The sequence below is a fragment of the Helianthus annuus genome, chromosome 11 (assembly GCF_002127325.2).
Source record: "Helianthus annuus cultivar XRQ/B chromosome 11, HanXRQr2.0-SUNRISE, whole genome shotgun sequence".
NCBI classification, from domain to species: Eukaryota; Viridiplantae; Streptophyta; class Magnoliopsida; order Asterales; family Asteraceae; genus Helianthus; species Helianthus annuus.
The window spans coordinates 179,384,989-179,403,122 of NC_035443.2; the positions used below are offsets into that span (position 1 = coordinate 179,384,989).

General features: G+C 36.3%; 2 protein-coding genes across 2 annotated transcripts; one reads left to right on the forward strand and one right to left on the reverse strand.

Moving 5' to 3' along the window:
- The first annotated feature begins 3,173 nt into the window (after positions 1–3,173).
- LOC110891278 (OVARIAN TUMOR DOMAIN-containing deubiquitinating enzyme 12) lies at positions 3,174–10,880 on the forward strand. The gene is made up of 11 exons (XM_035980333.1): positions 3,174–3,354; positions 5,040–5,429; positions 6,089–6,261; positions 7,900–7,973; positions 8,972–9,026; positions 9,116–9,190; positions 9,256–9,329; positions 9,405–9,453; positions 10,100–10,184; positions 10,322–10,378; positions 10,720–10,880. The coding sequence occupies exons 2-11, from the start codon at positions 5,099–5,101 to the stop codon at positions 10,794–10,796; spliced, it is 1,050 nt and encodes a 349-aa protein (XP_035836226.1). The 5' UTR covers positions 3,174–3,354; positions 5,040–5,098; the 3' UTR covers positions 10,797–10,880.
- A 2,076-nt stretch (positions 10,881–12,956) lies between these two features.
- LOC110891279 (cell division control protein 48 homolog D) lies at positions 12,957–17,091 on the reverse strand. Its single transcript, XM_022138975.2, has 7 exons — positions 16,930–17,091; positions 16,680–16,845; positions 15,574–15,802; positions 14,429–15,489; positions 14,080–14,361; positions 13,647–14,006; positions 12,957–13,575 (listed from the first exon to the last, which is right to left on the reverse strand). Exons 1-7 carry the CDS (start codon positions 16,956–16,958, stop codon positions 13,276–13,278), a joined length of 2,427 nt encoding a protein of 808 aa, XP_021994667.1. The 5' UTR covers positions 16,959–17,091; the 3' UTR covers positions 12,957–13,275.
- Positions 17,092–18,134: the final 1,043 nt, after the last annotated feature.

Below are 18,134 nucleotides of genomic sequence, written 5' to 3' on the forward strand. Positions count from 1 at the left end.
GCACTAAAATGGTTAGACTAATCCCTACGGACTTAGGGCTGTAAACGAATTGAACGTTTAACGAACAGTTTGTGAATCGATCGACGAAAAGTTCGGTTACCTTCGTTCACGAACAAGAAATTTTGTTCGATTAGTTAAACGAATGAACATGAACAAGAAATTTCATTCAATTAGTTAAACGGACGAACATGAACAGAGGTCTCGTTCGTTCAACTTTGTTTGTGAACGTTCGGTAACGTGTTCGTGAACATTGTTCGTTTGTTTATGTTGTTCATGAGTTTTATGTACTTTTATTTATTTTATCTAAACTTTTTGTATTCTTTATCTTTTCTTTATTTTATTATTCTAAAAATTAAAGTACAAAACCATATTCCCACGGTGCTTATGCACTGTTCCCCTCTCCTTCCTCAATATTCACATTGACAAACACTATCAACCTCCGTTCCACTATTATGGCTTCAAGTTCCAGCGTTGTTTCCTCCGCTATCCACCTCTAGACTATGTCGCTTTCACCAATTTTATTTGCGTTCGTGAACACGTTCATTTCCTTAATGAACGAACACGAACATAAAATCTTGTTCGGTAAGTGTTCATGATCGTTCGTGAACTCATTTATTTCCTTAATGAACGAAAACAAAAAGACGTTGTTCGTGTTCGTTTACAACCCTATCTATTGTGTATGTACTGGGTTAGCTCCTTGCTAGTCTTATTTGAGTATCGATATCACATATTTAAAAAGAATGTCACATCTAGACCTGGCAAACGGGTCGGTTCGGGTCGGGTCGGGTCATGGGTCAAAATGGGTTCGGGTCAAAACAGGTTCGGGTCAAAACGGGTCAATTACAAAAAAGGGTTGTTTTGGTTCGGGTCAAAACGGGTTCGGGTCGGAACGGGTTCGGGTCAGAACGGGTTCGGGTTGAAACGGGTCCGGGTCAGAACGGGTTTCGGGTCGGGTTGGTTAAAAATTGCTTTCTTTAAAAAAATGAGAGATTGAAACCGATCCGAAACAAAACCGAAAACTGAAAGGATTGAAACGAAACAAAAACTGAAACGAAACAAAAAAAACTGAAAGGATTGACCGATCCGAAACGAAACCGAAAAAGCCATCAAAACGAAACAAAAAATCAAAACCGAACTAAAACGAAACCGAATAAACGACCAAACAGAAACAAAAAAACCGAAACGAAACGAAACACAAAAACTAAAAAGATCGAAACCGATCCGAAATGAAATAAAAATACTGACAAAATTGAAAGCAATCCGAAACGAAACCAAAAAAATCGATCAAAACGAAATAAAAAATCAAAACCCATAATACTCTTATCAACTCAACACCATAACCATAACAACCATGGCTCCAGTGACAAAGTTGAACCAAATTTTCAGCACTTTTCTGGCCATCCCGAGCTCTCCAGTGACAAACGCACAGATGTGGCTGCCGCCAATTTGGCCCAGGATGAAAGTGTAGACTACACATTAAAACCAACAAGAAGACTAGCATCAGGCATTGGCACCATTGGACTCTTTGCCAATTCTAATGTTGCAGTCTCGCTAGCCGAAGACAACGGTTTATGGCTCACCGAACTGAAACGAAACAAAAAACTGAAAAGATCAAAACCGATTCGAAACGAAACAAAAAAATCCGATTAAAACGAAACTAAAAATCAAAACTCAACCGAAACGAAACCGAATAAACCGACCAAACGGAAACAAAAAATCGAAACCGAAACGAAACAAAAAAAAACTGAAAATATTGAAACCGATTCAAAACGAAACCGAAAAAACCGACCAAACCGAAACAAAAAACGAAACCAAACTGAAACCCGTCCCGACCCGAAACGCGTCCCCTGCGGAAACTCATGTCGGCCTAAAACCCGTTGCGATCCGATACCCGTCCCGTGCGGAAACTCGTGTCGGCCTAAAACCAGTTGCGATCCGAAACCCGTCCCATGCGGAAACTCGTGTCGACCTAAAACCCGTTGCGATCTGAAACCCGTCCCGTGCGGAAACCCGTGTCGACCCGAACCCGATCCAAACCGACCCGTTCTGATCCAAAACCCACCCCGTGCCAAAACCCATTCTGATCCGAAACATGTCCCGTTTATTTAAGGTGCTAACCCACATCGACCCATTTCTTTAAAATTGTCGACCCGTTTTGACCCGAAAATAACAAGATGGAATTTCAATTGACCCGTTGTGACCCGTTTAGTTAAAATATCTTACCCAAACTAACCCATATAATTTTAAGAGTGAATTGCAAGTTTTGTCCTTTATCTTTAGGCCATTTTGCAAGTTTTGTCCTTTATGTTTAAATTTGACGAGTTTTGTCCTTTATGTTTGAAAATCAAGCACGTTTTATCCTTTGGGGCAAAACGTGCTTGATTTTTAAGGACAAAACGTGCTTGATTTTTTAAACATAAAGGACAAAACGTGCTTGATTTTTAAACATAAAGGACAAAACGTACTTGATTTTTAAGGCCCAAAGGGTAAAACGTGCTTGATTTTTAAACATAAAGGACAAAACTCGTCAAATTTAAACATAAAGGACAAAACTTGCAAAATGGCCTAAAGATAAAGGACAAAACTTGCAATTCACTCTAATTTTAAAAGCAACCCAAACTAACCCACTTGAAAGCCTTTGGGTCAAGATTGCCACCTCTAGTCACATCAAACCCATTACTAAAAATAGAGTTAAATGTCATTTTAGTTCATGTGGTTTGGGTCATTCTGTCAGTTTAGTCTAAAGGTTTGAAACATTGTCATTTTAGTCCAAATAGTTTCAAACGTCGCCATTTTAGTCCATTGGGTTAACTTCATCCATTTTTTTCTGTTATCGAGAAGGGCAATACGGTCATTTTATATGGCCGAATTGCCCTTCTAGTTAACAGAAAAAATGGATGGAGTTAACCCAGTGGACTAAAACGGCAACGTTTGAAACTATTTGGATTAAAATGACAACGTTTCAAACCTTTAAACTAAACTGACAAAATAACTCGAATTATATTAACTAAAATCACATTTAACTCCTAAAAATTAGAAAACACCAAAATAGACGCCGTCATCTAGTGGGGTTTTTGTAAGGTTTAAACTTTAAACAAACGCGTTCTAACATTTAACGCCGTGTAACTGTACGTATATATACAAGAAAATACCACCCACCATTTTTCCCCCAAAAACGTTTCCTCTTCATCTTCTTTCCTCCATCGTTATCTCCTCCCCGCGTCCATTCCCCTTTCTCTCTCTACTTTCTCTCTCTATACATATATATACATACATACATACCCACATACTTGTTCCATATCTTTTATTGCTGAATTGCATTTAAATTGAAGCTCAATCAGAAACAAAAAAAAAGGTGAGTGATTGTCTCAACATGATGTTAATTAAAGCTCTAATTTTTTTTTGTTATATATTTATTTAAATAATTGTATTGTGAATGAATTATTCCAGATCATGTTTATTTTAGGTACCCATTGAAATTGAATTAATATTAGCCAAGAAAAAGTTTTTTTTTTTTTTTTTTTTTTTTTTTTTTGAAATGGGATTTTATGTTTATAGATTACTTAATGTTTAAGTTTTGAATAACTTTTTTTTTTTCTATTGATTGATGTGTGTTTTGGTTTTATTGAAGATGTCATGTGATATGATCAACTATTTGTGGCATTATTTGAAAGGGGCTAAAGAGTTAATTACTGTTTTCGTCCCTGTGTTTGTCAAAAAAAACACAATTTCAGCCCATTAGTTTAAAAATTGCGATTTCAAGTCTATGTGGTTTCACTTTCGTAACCATTTCAGTCCACCTCGTAACCATTTCAGTCCATGTACTTAACAGAATAATGGATTGAAATGGTTATGAAAGTGAGACCACAGGGACTGAAATGGTTAAGAAAGTGAAACCACAGGGACTGAAATCATAATTTTTAAACTAATGGACTGAAATAGTGATTTTTGACAAACCACAGGGACGGAAACAGTAATTAACTCGGGGCTAAAAGATTTATTTTTATAGATTTTAAAAGTTGCAAAATTTAAAATTTATTCAAGAAGTTGGTTTGGGTTAGATTGTCTTTTGAATGTATTTAAATGAATTAGTTACTAATTGGGGTATGATTAAAAGATTGATGATTGGTTCGATAGTTGTTGGGAGGATTTAGTTATCCAAGTATGCAACCTTTAACAATATTTTAGGGTTCTTGAGTAATGCATGAGTATAGAATGAAGACATAGATAGGTGATAGTTAGATATAAATGGTTATCATTTTAAGGCGTATTTCGTTTTCGATTGTTGCGGTTATTAACAACAATGAGAGTTTCTAAGGGACATTCTCGTGGTTAAGTGGCGCGCTTTACAACCAAAAGGTTGAGAGTTCAAATCCTGCAGGGTGTAGGTACGGGTGTGTTTACTCTAGAAAATCTAGGAAATGATGTTCAAAAATATAAACAATAGATACGGGTTCATATGTTAATATGTTATTATATGATTTAACTGTTAGACATAAAAATACGAGTTAATTGCCCGGATGGTCCCTGTGATTTTACGTTTTTTCACGTTTAGTCCCTACCTTTTGGAAATAGCAGGTATGCTTCCTATGGTTTGTCATTTTGTTAGTCGGATAGTCCCCTGACATTTACTCAGGGGACTATCTGAGTAACAAAATGCAAACCATAGGGAGCATACATGCTATTTCCAAACTAACTGACATCTACTCATGTGACTATCCGAGTAACAAAACTAACTGACATCTACTCATGGGGAGCATATCTACTATTTTCAAAAGGTGGGGACTAAACGTGAAAAAACGTGAAACCACAGGGACCATCCGAGCAATTAACTCTTAAAATAACTCATAAGTTGCTATATATTTATCCTTGTTTTTACCACTGGATTAGGAATGTATAATGTATATGATTTATGTCGACCGTTCTTCAAGTCCGCAATTCTATGAACATGACATTTTATGTTCGTCAAGATTATTTGCTTCTTGTCGTTATATATTCTTTTATAGCCGTCAAATTTTTTACTTATTTTCTTGAATTTCAGGGAGAATACTATATTGGTGGTAGAAATTCTGATCATATTTCATTTTAGTGTGGGAATATGTGTGAATCGAACTCGGATGTTGTTAGATGGGGTCTTCATTACCTTGATGTGGACCATATTTTTAGTTCTACGTATTACGGTGATAGCAATCAACACGACGTAAACATATGTCATGAACAATACAATGGAGGTAGTTATCAAGAAACCGAACTTAACGATGTAAGAAACGATGAAATGCTTGCTCACTCTCTTCAACAAGAACTATTGGATCTCTCGATTTCGGATGAAGATGAGTTATCCAATGTATCTAATCCAGTTGATCATTTACAAATATCCAATGATACTCAAGATTGGTATGGCCGTCCCTCGTCAGATAATTATTATTATGGTAAGCCAATATATAATCTTTAGAGCAAGGTACACGGATGGTCCTCGTGATTAACCAAATTTTTAGATTTAGTCCCTAGTTTTGTAAAGTACACAGATGGTCCCTGTGGTTTGCACTTTGTAACGTATTTAGTCCCTAACATTTGCTAAAAGTACACCGATGGTCACCGTGGGTTGCACTTTGTAACGTATTTAGTCCTCAAATTTTGCCAAAAGTACATGAATGGTCCTTGTGGTTTGCACTTTGTAATGTATTTAGTCCCCAACTTTTGCTAAAAGTACACCGATGGTCACCGTGGGTTGCACTTTGTAACGTATTTAGTCCTCAAATTTTGCCAAAAGTACATGAATGGTCCTTGTGGTTTGCACTTTGTAACGCATTTAGCCCCCCCCCCAACATTTAGTGACTAAATGTGTTACAAAGTGCATACCATAGGGACCATCCATGTACTTTTGGCAAAAGTTGGGGACTAAATGCGTTACAAAGTACCATACGGACAATCTGTGTACTTTAAAAAAGTTGCGGACTAAATCCAAAATTTGGGTTAATCACAGGGACCATCCATGTACTTTGCTCTAATCTTTAATAAGCAAAATCCATGTCTTTTACAGTTTTACGTATAATCTTAGTTGGTAAAAGTAAATTCTTGTGATTAACAGGTGATGAATCCAGATTACATGAAACAGACGAAATGGGTCCATCAAGTTCATGCTCGAGCCCTGAAAACGTATCTTATGATGGGGATGACTATTCGTATAATCTTGAAATAACCGACGAATCCGATCTTGATGGAGAAGTATGCAAAAGATTAAATGAAATCATTCCTATTCCTGTAAGTGCACTTTTCTATAGCATTCGACGTTTTTTTACCATATAGAATTACAGCTACTGTTGTCTCGAAAGCGCACACACGTATATCTATTGGATAAAGCAGAAAAAATAAATTAAATGAGTTAAATGCCATTTTAGTCCCTGTGATTTGGGCCATTTTGCCAGTTTAGTCCAAAGGTTTCATTTTTAACCTGTGGGTCCAAAAAGGTTTCATCATTGCCATTTTAGTCCACTGGGCTAACTCCATCCATTTTTTCTGTTAATGAGAAGACCAATTCGGTCATTTTATATGGCTGAATTGCCCTTTTAGTAAGCAGAATTACATACAAAATTACCGAATTGCCCTTCTCGTTAACAGAAAAAATGGATGAAGTTAACCCTGGACTAAAATGGCAAGTGTGAAACATTTTTGGACCCACAGGTTAAAAATGAAACCTTTGGACTAAACTGGCAAAATGGCCCAAACCACAGGGACTAAAATGGCATTTAACTCTAAATAAATTAACAAAGTATTTTTTGATTGAACTCTATTTGGATTACATATTCTACAAGAGCATAAATAAGTCCAAAAGTTTCAAGAAAACTGAACTATAAACAAGTCTAAGTTTGGAATCTATGTTTAGTAAGGTAACAATGTAGAACGAGTTAACGCTTAAAGTATCGTTTGTTTTACTATTTCTATCTTCTTTAATTGTAGAGTAAATTACAAAAATCGTCCTTTATGTATGTCACTTATTGCAAACCGTGTCCTTTTTCTTCAATAATTACAGAAAACGTACTCGATGTTTGCAAACCCTTGCAAGTTATGTCCTTTAGCCCTAACTCTGTTAATTTTTGTGGTTAAATCTGTCCAAATGGACCCCACGTGAGGGTATTTTTGTGGTTAAATATGACCAAATGGACCCCACATGAGAGTAAAATGACCAAAATACCCTCATGTGGGGTCCATTTGGTCAAATTTAACCACGAAAAAATAACTGAGCTAGGCCTAAAGGACATAACTTGCAAGGGTTTGCAAACATCGAGTACGTTTTCTGTAATTATTGAAGACAAAGGACACAGTTTGCAATAAGTGACATACATAAAGGACGATTTTTGTAATTTACTCTTAATTGTATATCTTGAGAATGTTTGATTCTTATTCGTATAAGCAATCTTGTCACTTATTTACTTGAAGAATATGATCTACTTCATATTTTTCTGTGTATCCATCTTTGTTCATTTATTACGCCTCACATGTAAAAGAGTTAATTACTGTTTTCGTCCTTGTGGTTTGTCAAAAATCACTATTTCAGTCCATTAGTTTAAAAATTACGATTTCAGTCCCCGTGGTTTCACTTTCGTAACCATTTCAGTCCCTGTGGTTTCATTTTCGTAACCATTTTAACCCATTATTCTATCAAGTACAGGGACTGAAATGGTTATGAGGTGGACTGAAATGGTTACGAAAGTGAAACCACAGGGACTGAAATCGCAATTTTTAAACTAATGGACTGAAATAATGATTTTTGACAAACCACAGGGACGAAAACAGTAATTAACTCCATGTAAAATCTTCTTGGTATACATCTACATTAAAAAGTAAATAATAATAAAATTTACAGATTAATTTAATAATGGCTTTTATTATTTTTGGCAGCATATCCCCAAAATTAATGGAGACATACCGTCAGTTGATGAAGCTACTTCTGATCATGAGAGGCTATTGGAGAGGTTTCACATATTTTTTGCATATACTGTTGGTTAAAGTTGTTAACTTTACTTTAGGAAATCCTTTCCGTTGATTATAGTTTAGGGTTTGCTAAACGAGTCGTGTTTGTGGGTTGGCGGGTTCAACCCAAACCCGAAAATCGAACACGACCCGAACCCAAAAAACGTGTCATACATATGAACCTGGACATGACCTGAATATTCGCGAGTTCACCCGAACATGACCCGTTCAACCTGATATTTTTTTTTCTGCGAATTAATATATTAAAATTTACTAAAAAAACACAATTGTTTATAATACAATCACATTTAAATTATAAAATCTTAAGTCAATTTCCTCTTTTAAGTTATAATTATGCCATAAAATACACACCGAATTTAATTTTGTGACATTAAACATATCGTAACAAATATAATATAATAATAATATAATATAAACGGGCTAAACGGGTTCGTGGGTTCAACCTGCAACTGAACCAAACCTGTGAATTTCTTGTTATGTTCATGTGGTGTCAGAAATTCACACCCTTATGATAGTTTATTGAGTTAAATGCCATTTTAGTCCCTGTAGTTTGGGCCATTTTGCCAGTTTAGTCCAAAGGTTTCATTTTTAACCTGTGGGTCCAAAAAGGTTTCACAGTTGCCATTTTAGTCCACTGGGTTAACTTCATCCATTTTTTCTGTTAACGAGAAGGGCAATTTGGTCATTTTGTATGTAATTCTATTAACTAAAAGGGTAATTCAGCCATAAAAAATGTGACCGAATTGGCCTTCTCGTTAACAGAAAAAACGGATGAAGTTAACCCAATGGACTAAAATGGCAACTGTGAAACCTTTTTGGACCCACAGGTTAAAAATGAAACCTTTGGATTAAACTGGCAAAATGGTCCAAACCACAGGGACTAAAATGGCATTTAACTCTAGTTTATTAATATGATATTTTAAGTCAGTATTAGCATATACACATTTGTATATTTGAAGCTAGATTTGTTTGCTCTTAGGTTGCAAGTGTATAACTTGATTGAATCCAAAGTTCAAGGCGACGGTAACTGTCAGGTCCGTTATAAAAACATAAAAAAATTGTAACTTTTTTAATATATTTTAGTCAGTGTAGGATTCATGAATCATTATTTTTTTTTCTCCAGTTTCGAGCTTTATCTGACCAATTTTACCGTTCACCAGAGCATCATAAATTTGTGAGACGACAGGTGGTTAATCAGGTAAAATCTTTACTTTGTGTTTAATCTTTTGTATGTTTACGGTTTCTGATCCGTAATCATATCAGCTGAAATCACATCCAGAAATATACGAAGGATACGTCACCATGGCGTACAATGACTACCTAAAAGGGATTTCCAAGTATGTCATTAAACTTTTCTTCTAAATTTTTTTTTTTTTTTATATTTTTTTCATGACATATATATTTGATTATAGGAGTGGAGAGTGGGGAGATCATGTCACCTTGCAGGCAGCTGCAGATTCTGTATGTTGACCATCTCTTTGACTTTAGTGTATATTAAAATTTGAGTTAATTGCCATTTTCGTCAATGTGGTTTGTCCAATTATGCCAGTCCAGGCCAAATTTCTACCATTTCCGTCCCTACCATTCTTAAAACATGCCAGTTCCGTCCAAAACACTAACGTTTGTTAAAACCTGCTGTTTAATGAAGGGTTAAAACGTCATTTTTCTTTTTTCTCAGTCCAGGCCAAATTTCAAATTTGTACCATTTCTGTCCCTAACATTCTTGAAACATGCCAGTTCTGTCCAAAAAACTAACGTCTATTAAAACATGCTGTTTCATGAAGGGTAAAAACGTCATTTTCCTCTTTTATTTTCCTTTTTTAAAGAGGTGGGATTTTAATAGGGTTTAAAAGGGAAAATAAAAGAAAAAAGTAAATGACGTTTTAACCCTTCATTAAACAACATGTTTTAACAGACGTTAGTTTTTTAGACGGAACTAACATGTTTTAAGAATGTTTTAAGAATGTCAGGGACGGAAATGGTACAAATTTGAAATTTGGCCTGGACTGGCATAATTGGACAAACCACAAGGACGGAAAAAGACAGTTAACTCTTAAAATTTGGATTCCAAACTCTTTCTTAGAATTTTCATATGTTTCACATGCAGTATGGTGTCAAAATTTTTGTTCTAACCTCATTTAAAGATACTTGTTCAATTGAGATTCTTCCAAAAGTGCAGAAGTCAAAACGCGGTAATTTTTGTTATTTTTATACATGATATGTTTATTTAGTTACTGTTATAACTTGCAAATTGTTTATATCTGCTAATTATATTTATATATATATATATATATATATATATATATATATATATATTCATTTTTTACAGTTGTTTTCTTGAGCTTTTGGGCTGAGGTGCACTACAACTCTATTTATCCTGAAGGAGGTATGTTTTATGATCTTAAATTGTAGAAAGAGTAAATTACATTTTTGACCCCTGTGGTTATATCACTTTTACTATATCAGCCCAAAATAAGAATTTTTAACATATCTGCCCCTATGGTCTCTATAACTAACCATTTTGGCCCCTAAGTCTAGAGATCATGGGGGCCAAAATGGTTAGTTATAGAGACCATGAGGGCAGATATGTTAAAAATTCTTATTTTGGGCTAATATAGTAAAAGTGATATAATCACAGGGGCCAAAAACGTAATTTACTCTTGTAGAAATAACAGTAGTTTGATTATTCATCAACTGATACATTTCCGTTCGTATTATGTTTAACAGAATTACCGCCGCCTGAATACAGGAAAAAGAAACGATGGTGGAATTTTAAAAACCGGCATCAAGCATATCTTGATTGAAAAAAAAAAATGTTGTTCTGTCTATTAAGTTAAAAATGTTTTACTTTTGATTCTTAAAATCTATAGCAAATAAATTATAAGTTATACATCATGTACAGATCCTTTTCTTGGTTGTTTAAAAGGCGATTATGCCGATTTAAACATGTTTAAATATCATGGTTCATATATGGCTAATTAGCACTCCAATACTTGTCGTTATGGTGTCCACAGTCCGGTTGTGGCGGTTTTTAAGTCAAATTTCGAAAACTGTTAGCATCCATAAACCAAAATCAAACCCTTCTATTTGAAGTAACTAATCTTTTTAATGGTGGCATGTACCCCTGAATTCCAATACTTTATCAAATGTTGCTCCAATGTCTTAATTCTGATTTAATGATACCCTGGTCTAAGATCCAGCTTAGAAAATATAGCTGCTCCCACTAACTCACCCAATAACTCTATTGTATATCAGCATTTATTTAATACTGCCTCGAAAGACGAAAACAGTGCTTCAATTTGGGTTTTTAAACTTCAAATTAATAAAAAACAAGCCGTTTGGAGCACGTTTCGAGATAAGTTTTACATAAATCGACTTATATCCTCGTTCTGATCAAAATCCCTAAAATGTCGGTTTGTAATTCGGAAAAAAAACTTAATTTTAATTAAGCTATTTTTAACGGCGGACTATTATTGGCCAAAAGTGGACCCGTTCGGATTATTATCGGTAAATAATTGAGTTGGGATTATTATCGGCCAAATTGAGAAAGTTGGAATTATTTAAATCCAATTTGCCTTAAATAAGTAATGGTTATGGTATCATGATGCTTCTGTTGACCTTGTTTTCAGATTCACTTGTTAATAAAGCTTTATTTACCTTGTAGCAGCTATATCATTAGTTCCAATTAAGGATGACAATCGAAACTGAGCCTGACAGGTAAACCCGAAACCCATCACATTTGGGACGGGTTTGGGGTCAGGTAATTGGGTATGGGATTGGGTTTGGGACTGGTTTTTATTTTTTCGCACGTTTGGGATTTGGTGATATACCTGACCTGATTATCCGATAAAGTGTACCCATTTACTAGATAATTATTTTACTTTTTGTATATACGTGTAATAATATATCAATTATTGGCATACACTATTTTTGTCATATATGCATAATGCATTTAAGTATATCTTTTTATATACATTTTTCGTATTTTATTTATATATTTTGAAGTTATTTGATATATTTTTGTAGTGATAATGCTAAATGTAATTGTTTAATGATTACCTGATAGATACCCAACGGGTTTTTGGTCAAGTATACCCAACGTGTAATTTTTTAAATTAATGGGTTTACCCGAAGCCTGTTAGTATACCCGATACCCAACAAGTATTTACTTGCTTGAAACTCAACGGGTTTAGGACGGGTTTGAGACAATTTGATCTAATTGGGTTTGAGGTTGGGATTACCTAAACCGTCCCAAACTCGTCCCATTGTCATCCCTAGTTCCAGTTTAAATATCATGGTTCATATATTATGGTGTCCATGGTCCGGTTATGGCGATTTTTAAGTCAAATTTCTAAGATTGTTAGCATCCGTAAACCAAAATCAAACCATTAGAAAACGTGAAGCCTTCCAAACAAAACTAAGGTTGTGTTTTACTATTTTCACTATTTGGACTTGTCAAGTAACTTTTGGCACAAATTGGGTTGGCAATCGACACTTGGCCCGAAAACTTCTAAGATTCGGTAAATATATTAATTGTGACATGTATTGATTATTTAATTTTAGAGACAAGAAACTTAGGAGAATATTTTAAAAACTATGTAACATCAACTCCATACGGTTTTGATCAATCTGCAACTAGAGATGTCAATTGCTAACGCGACATGAAAGTATTCACGTTTGGGTCCTAACCCGCCTAAAACTATACTAAAAAATATTTCTATAAGTTCAACGAACCACCACGCCGCCATGTTTAGACATTGGTTAGGGATAATCTTTGGAGTTTTGGTGATAGTTTGATTACAAATCCAAGAGTGCTACCATGTCTAGAGCCTAGGGGTGATAGACATTGCTTAGAACCTCCTACCCATTATTTGTTAGGTTTAGATTTCCCATGACCCAAACCCATCATAACCCGGCAACCAAACCAATCCAACCCGCCCATTTTGCCACCATCAGAAGTGACAAGGTTTTCATCCGTACCACAACGAAACCATTCAAACTGTCGATACGAGAAGGTAAAAGCAAAAACCGAAAAGACCAAAAAGATTCAAAAGAACCACGAAACCAAACCAATGATCCATCCGGCTGATAGGTTCACCTGTTCAAACCCACCACACTATACGACGGTAGGGTTCAAGCTTGTTTCGAATAAATGACTCACTTGGATCAAAATATAAACATTAGTTCTTGAATACCAAAGGTTTTATAACATTATAAAGATTGTCTAGTGAAAAAAAAAAAAAAAAAAAAAAAACTTGAGAAGTTAAATAAGTGTGTTTCAAGTTAGTTATATAGGTCATCCTCATCAGCTGCCCCTGCAGAAGCAGCAAATGGGTCCGAGCTACCCGCACCAGCGGCTGCACCACTTGTCTCAGCAAACTTGAACTCGGACCCAAACCCTCTCGACTGCTGAAGCGTCTGAGCAAACGCCTGGTATTTACGTATGTCAGCGTCACTAACACTTCTACGCGCAAATTTCATCGATTCTTCAAAATGTGTTGCCTTGATCTCCGCCACCTCATCGTCCACGTCCTCGTCCATTGCCTCCGGGTTCTCGCTTCTTCTCTTCTCCCTCTCAATATCCTAAAAAACATACAAATTACAAATCTATCCCTTAATAAATCCTTCCAAACATGAAAATTAAGGATACATACTTTTTCAATGTTTTCACGAATGGCGTACTTGCACGCGCGCTGGCAGATTTCAGTAATGTCAGCACCGCTAAATCCCTGAGTGTATTTAGCAAGTGCGTGAAGATCAACGTCTTTTGCAACAGGCGATTTTCTTAACGCTGATTTGAAAATCGAGTAACGGGATTCCTCATCAGGGAGAGGAATGTAAATTAACTGGTCAAGACGACCGGGCCTCAAAAGGGCTGGATCAATAATATCGGGCCTGTTAGTTGCACCGATAATAAAAACTGTTTTCTTAGCCGACATCCCGTCCATTTCGGTCAAAAGTTGGTTCAAAACCCTGTCGGCCGCACCGCCTGCGTCTCCTTGACTACTCCCTCTCTGTAGAAAAAACAAACAAAAGTTGATACAAACAGAAAGATTTTATTGTTAACAGAGAAAATAAAAAACAAACCTGGGTAGCAATGGAGTCCAGCTCATCGAAAAACAGGACACAGGGAGCGGACTGACGGGCCTTATCAAAGATCTCACGAACGTTAGCTTCACTTTCACCGAACCACATGGTTAGCAGTTCCGGACCCTTGATGCTGATGAAGTTAGCTTGGCATTCATTGGCAATAGCCTTGGCTAGAAGCGTTTTTCCACACCCGGGTGGACCGTAAAACAGGACTCCTTTAGATGGTGACATGCCGAATTTCTCAAACTTTTCAGGGTGTTCGACTGGATATTGTACGGTCTGTATGACAGATCAATAGATGTTAGCAAACAAAAACATATATTAGAGTCAGAATGTGAGAATATACCTCTTGGAGCTCTCGTTTAACATTTTCGAGGCCACCGATATCTTCCCAACTAACGTTCGGCACTTCAACAACCGTCTCACGAAGCGCAGACGGGTTGCTTGAACCAAGTGCGGTTTTGAAATGCTCGTTCGTAACCGCCATAGAATTAAGAATCTCCGCATCGATCGACTCTTCTTCCCAATCAATCACATCCATCTTCTCTCGAATACACTGGAGTGCCGACTCGGTACACAAAGCCGCCAGGTCAGCACCTACATACCCGTGTGTCTCTTTCGAAATCTTTTCCAAGTCCACATCATCAGCCAGCTTCATGTTCTTGGTATGAATACGAAGAACCTCGAGCCGACCCACTTCGTCAGGAACACCGATATCGATTTCCCGGTCAAACCTACCGAATCGCCTCAAAGCCGGGTCAATGCTGTTGGGACGGTTAGTCGCACCCATGACGATAACATGGGCCCGTGATTTCAGCCCGTCCATTAGCGTCAAAAGCTGTGAAACAATCCTTCTTTCAACTTCTCCATTTGTTTTTTCCCGTTTCGGAGCGATCGAATCGATTTCGTCGATAAAAATAATCGACGGCGCGTTCTTCTCCGCTTCCTCAAACGCCTTTCGTAAATTACTCTCGCTTTCTCCAGCCAACTTCGACATGATTTCCGGGCCGTTTATACAGAAAAAGAAAGCGCCCGTTTCGTTAGCAACAGCTCGGGCTATTAACGTCTTACCCGACCCGGGAGGCCCGTAAAGAAGAATACCCTTCGGTGGTTTGACCCCGATTGACTTGAAAAGCTGCGGATGTCTTAACGGAAGCTCGACAAGCTCACGGATTTGGGCCATTTGTTTGCGGACACCACCAACGTCATCGTAACCGATTTCGTCTAATCGATCTTCATCCTCCCGTTTAATGGGCTCGCCTTCACAGAAAATCTCGGTATCTGGTGCCACTACACAGTATTCTGCAGGATCGGTTTCGACAACTTTGAACTCTACGGATCGCATGCCTCCCCTCACGAGGAAAAAGTCGCCTTTTCTAACGGGTCGATATGCTTCCAAAAAGTATGCTGCAAAAAGACAATATTAGCACATAAACATGATAACCTGATCCACAAAAATAAACCGAAAGCTTTTGAAAAATTCTGGCTTACGTTTTAAGTAGGCGTCAAAGATATTGCCGGTGACGCCTTCAATGGTATCATCAACTGGAAGGATGTGAACCCGTTTGCCGTATTTCACATCAGCACATTGGTGAACCGATACTACATCGCCGAGCCTGACCCGTAGGTTAGCCCTGACAACCTTGTTCATTCTAATTTTGGGCTCATCACATGTGTCATCAGCAAGAGCTATACATACAGTATCTTTTCTTTTCTTTCCCTGCAGATAGAAAAAGAATAAGCAGAGACAAAAAGTGATCTTTTAAATCATAATAACAATGGATTCTTGCACAATAAAACACATGATTAGATCATGATTTTCCCTACAAATTCAACCTAAAACTAGCCTGGAATCAACCTAAACTAGCCTTAAAGAAGCCTAAGGCTATATGTTGTAGTTTAACTAAAAAGTGTATAACGCCCTGCCACGTAGACAACAGGTTTTAACTAACCCACCCTTTAACTATCATGTTATGGTTTATCATTGAAAACAAAACAAAACTAAAACACAAATCATGATCGGTTGATGCACATGTGGACCCCCCCCCCCCCCCCCCCCCTTATAGTTTAACAAGGTGAGGTGGCATGTGCTTAACACCAAAACATGTCTCAAGCCCCAAAAAATTGTCCTTTTTATACCACACGTCTCGCCTAAAAAAACCTTAAAAACCCGTCTCGCCTAGAAAACCTTAAAAACCCGCACGGATCAATCTAACAACTAAGCATCAATACAACAAAAACCTAAAGCTAAACCAATGAAACCAAACCAACACATCAAAACACCAAAACCTATGCACTTGACCGATATTTGAGATATAGGTTATCTCGGTGGATATCAGTAAGATATTAGTAATTTTAATATCATGCAGAATTTATATATTTAGCAATTTAAAACTAACAATTCAGTGACACATCGGTTATATTGGTGATATCAGATATATTGGTTATATTGGTCAATATTGCTGATAATATAGGTACCAATATTTGACAGTTGACACTGACCGATAACCGATATATCACCGATATTAACTGCATAGACCAGAAGTCACATCAATCAATCAATCAATCAACCAACAATGACACAACAAAGAAAGTACCTTAATCAAGATGGTATCGCCTCTAAAAAGCTGAAGCTTCTCCATTGTGTCCGTATGCATGGCAACAACAGAATTATCATCATTAACAGCTTCATCAACAACCAATCTGTTGGCAGCCTTCTTCCGTTCCAGAATGGCCGTACTGTAATCACGCTTCGTGCCCTTACTACACACAATAAATAAAGTTATTGAAATTCGTGATCAGAATCAATCAACGTAAGAATAATAAAAGGCAAGAATTGTGGCTTACGAGTCGGATGATTCAGGTTGATTGCTCATTATGTTGTTGTTGAACAAGATTGATTGGTTTTGAAATCGAGAGTGAAGAATGTATGGAGAATGGGGATTTGTATGTATATATAGTGAAAGGTTGAGAACAGGAATCCGTTTCTTGCTACGAAAGATATTGTTTTTGAATTCGTTTTTGTTTTGAGATTTATTGATATCATGTTTTGTTAATAAAATATTATTATAATCAAATATATTATCCAAAAATATCAGATGTCACCGTCATATTATAGGGAAAACGTTTTTAATTGATATTGTTTTTATTTATTTTTAACTAAATCGAGTTAATATCATAAAATAACACTATCATTTTGGCGACAGTTTGGAGAGTTTGGCTAGCGAGGAATGAGAAGGTCTTCGAAAACCGGTTTATTCCTATTATCAAGACTACGGAGCTTATCAAAGAAGATGCTTTCCTTTGGATCTGCAACCGGTCGAATCTCAAGACTCCTTTTTGGCACGATTGGAAAACGTTTAATGTTTTGAGTATGTTGTAATTGTTTCGCTTTCTTGTCTCCCGGATTGTTTTTTGTCCTTTCAGCTTCTTGCTGGCTCTTTATATTTATATATAAAGTGATTCTGCTGTTCAAAAAAAAAATATCATAAAATAACAACATTTTTTATTTTAAATTAACTAGTGTTATTGAATTAGATCAGCTAACAAAAGCCAATGAGGTAGTGGTGGAGTGATTGGGAAAAACTTGATATTCCTTATGACCCAGGTCATTTCTTGCCGTTCAAAAATACTAATGATACTTTTAAATTAAACCCGGCTAAAAACATATTTTTATGAAGTACTAAAGTATAATTGTGCCACCAACGGATCATCCGATCATATTCATCTCCACTACTCCACTAGGCTAGAATGTCTATACAAAAACTCAGAAGGAAACCAATAAATAAGACAAAAACTACATAAGTCTGATCACACCCCCAAGATGACCGTACGTATTGTACACTTAAAATTTATTTTGTATTATAGTCCCCCATTAAGCAATTATCGTTATTTCTTATTTGAAACATATAACTATAACTTTGCAAAAAGCCATTACTTCATGTTTAAACAAATTTTTATTATCTTATCTTATTGTTATTATTATTATTAAAGTTGTAAACGGAAATAAAATCCAAGCAGGCAAATATTGTGATGTGAGTAATTCTGGAAGT

Bases quoted from the DNA above. Each gene is read 5' to 3' on its own strand.
- LOC110891278 (XM_035980333.1), top strand. From the start codon at position 5,099: ATGTGTGAATCGAACTCGGATGTTGTTAGATGGGGTCTTCATTACCTT. The intron at 9,191-9,255 runs GTAAAATCTTTA...TAATCATATCAG, and splicing joins GACGACAGGTGGTTAATCAG to CTGAAATCACATCCAGAAAT. The intron at 9,330-9,404 runs GTATGTCATTAA...ATTTGATTATAG, and splicing joins TACCTAAAAGGGATTTCCAA to GAGTGGAGAGTGGGGAGATC.
- LOC110891279 (XM_022138975.2), bottom strand. From the start codon at position 16,958: ATGAGCAATCAACCTGAATCATCCGACTC. The intron at 15,490-15,573 runs GTAAGCCAGAAT...GTCTTTTTGCAG, and splicing joins CTTTGACGCCTACTTAAAAC to CATACTTTTTGGAAGCATAT. The intron at 13,576-13,646 runs GTATGTATCCTT...TATGTTTTTTAG, and splicing joins TTCGTGAAAACATTGAAAAA to GATATTGAGAGGGAGAAGAG.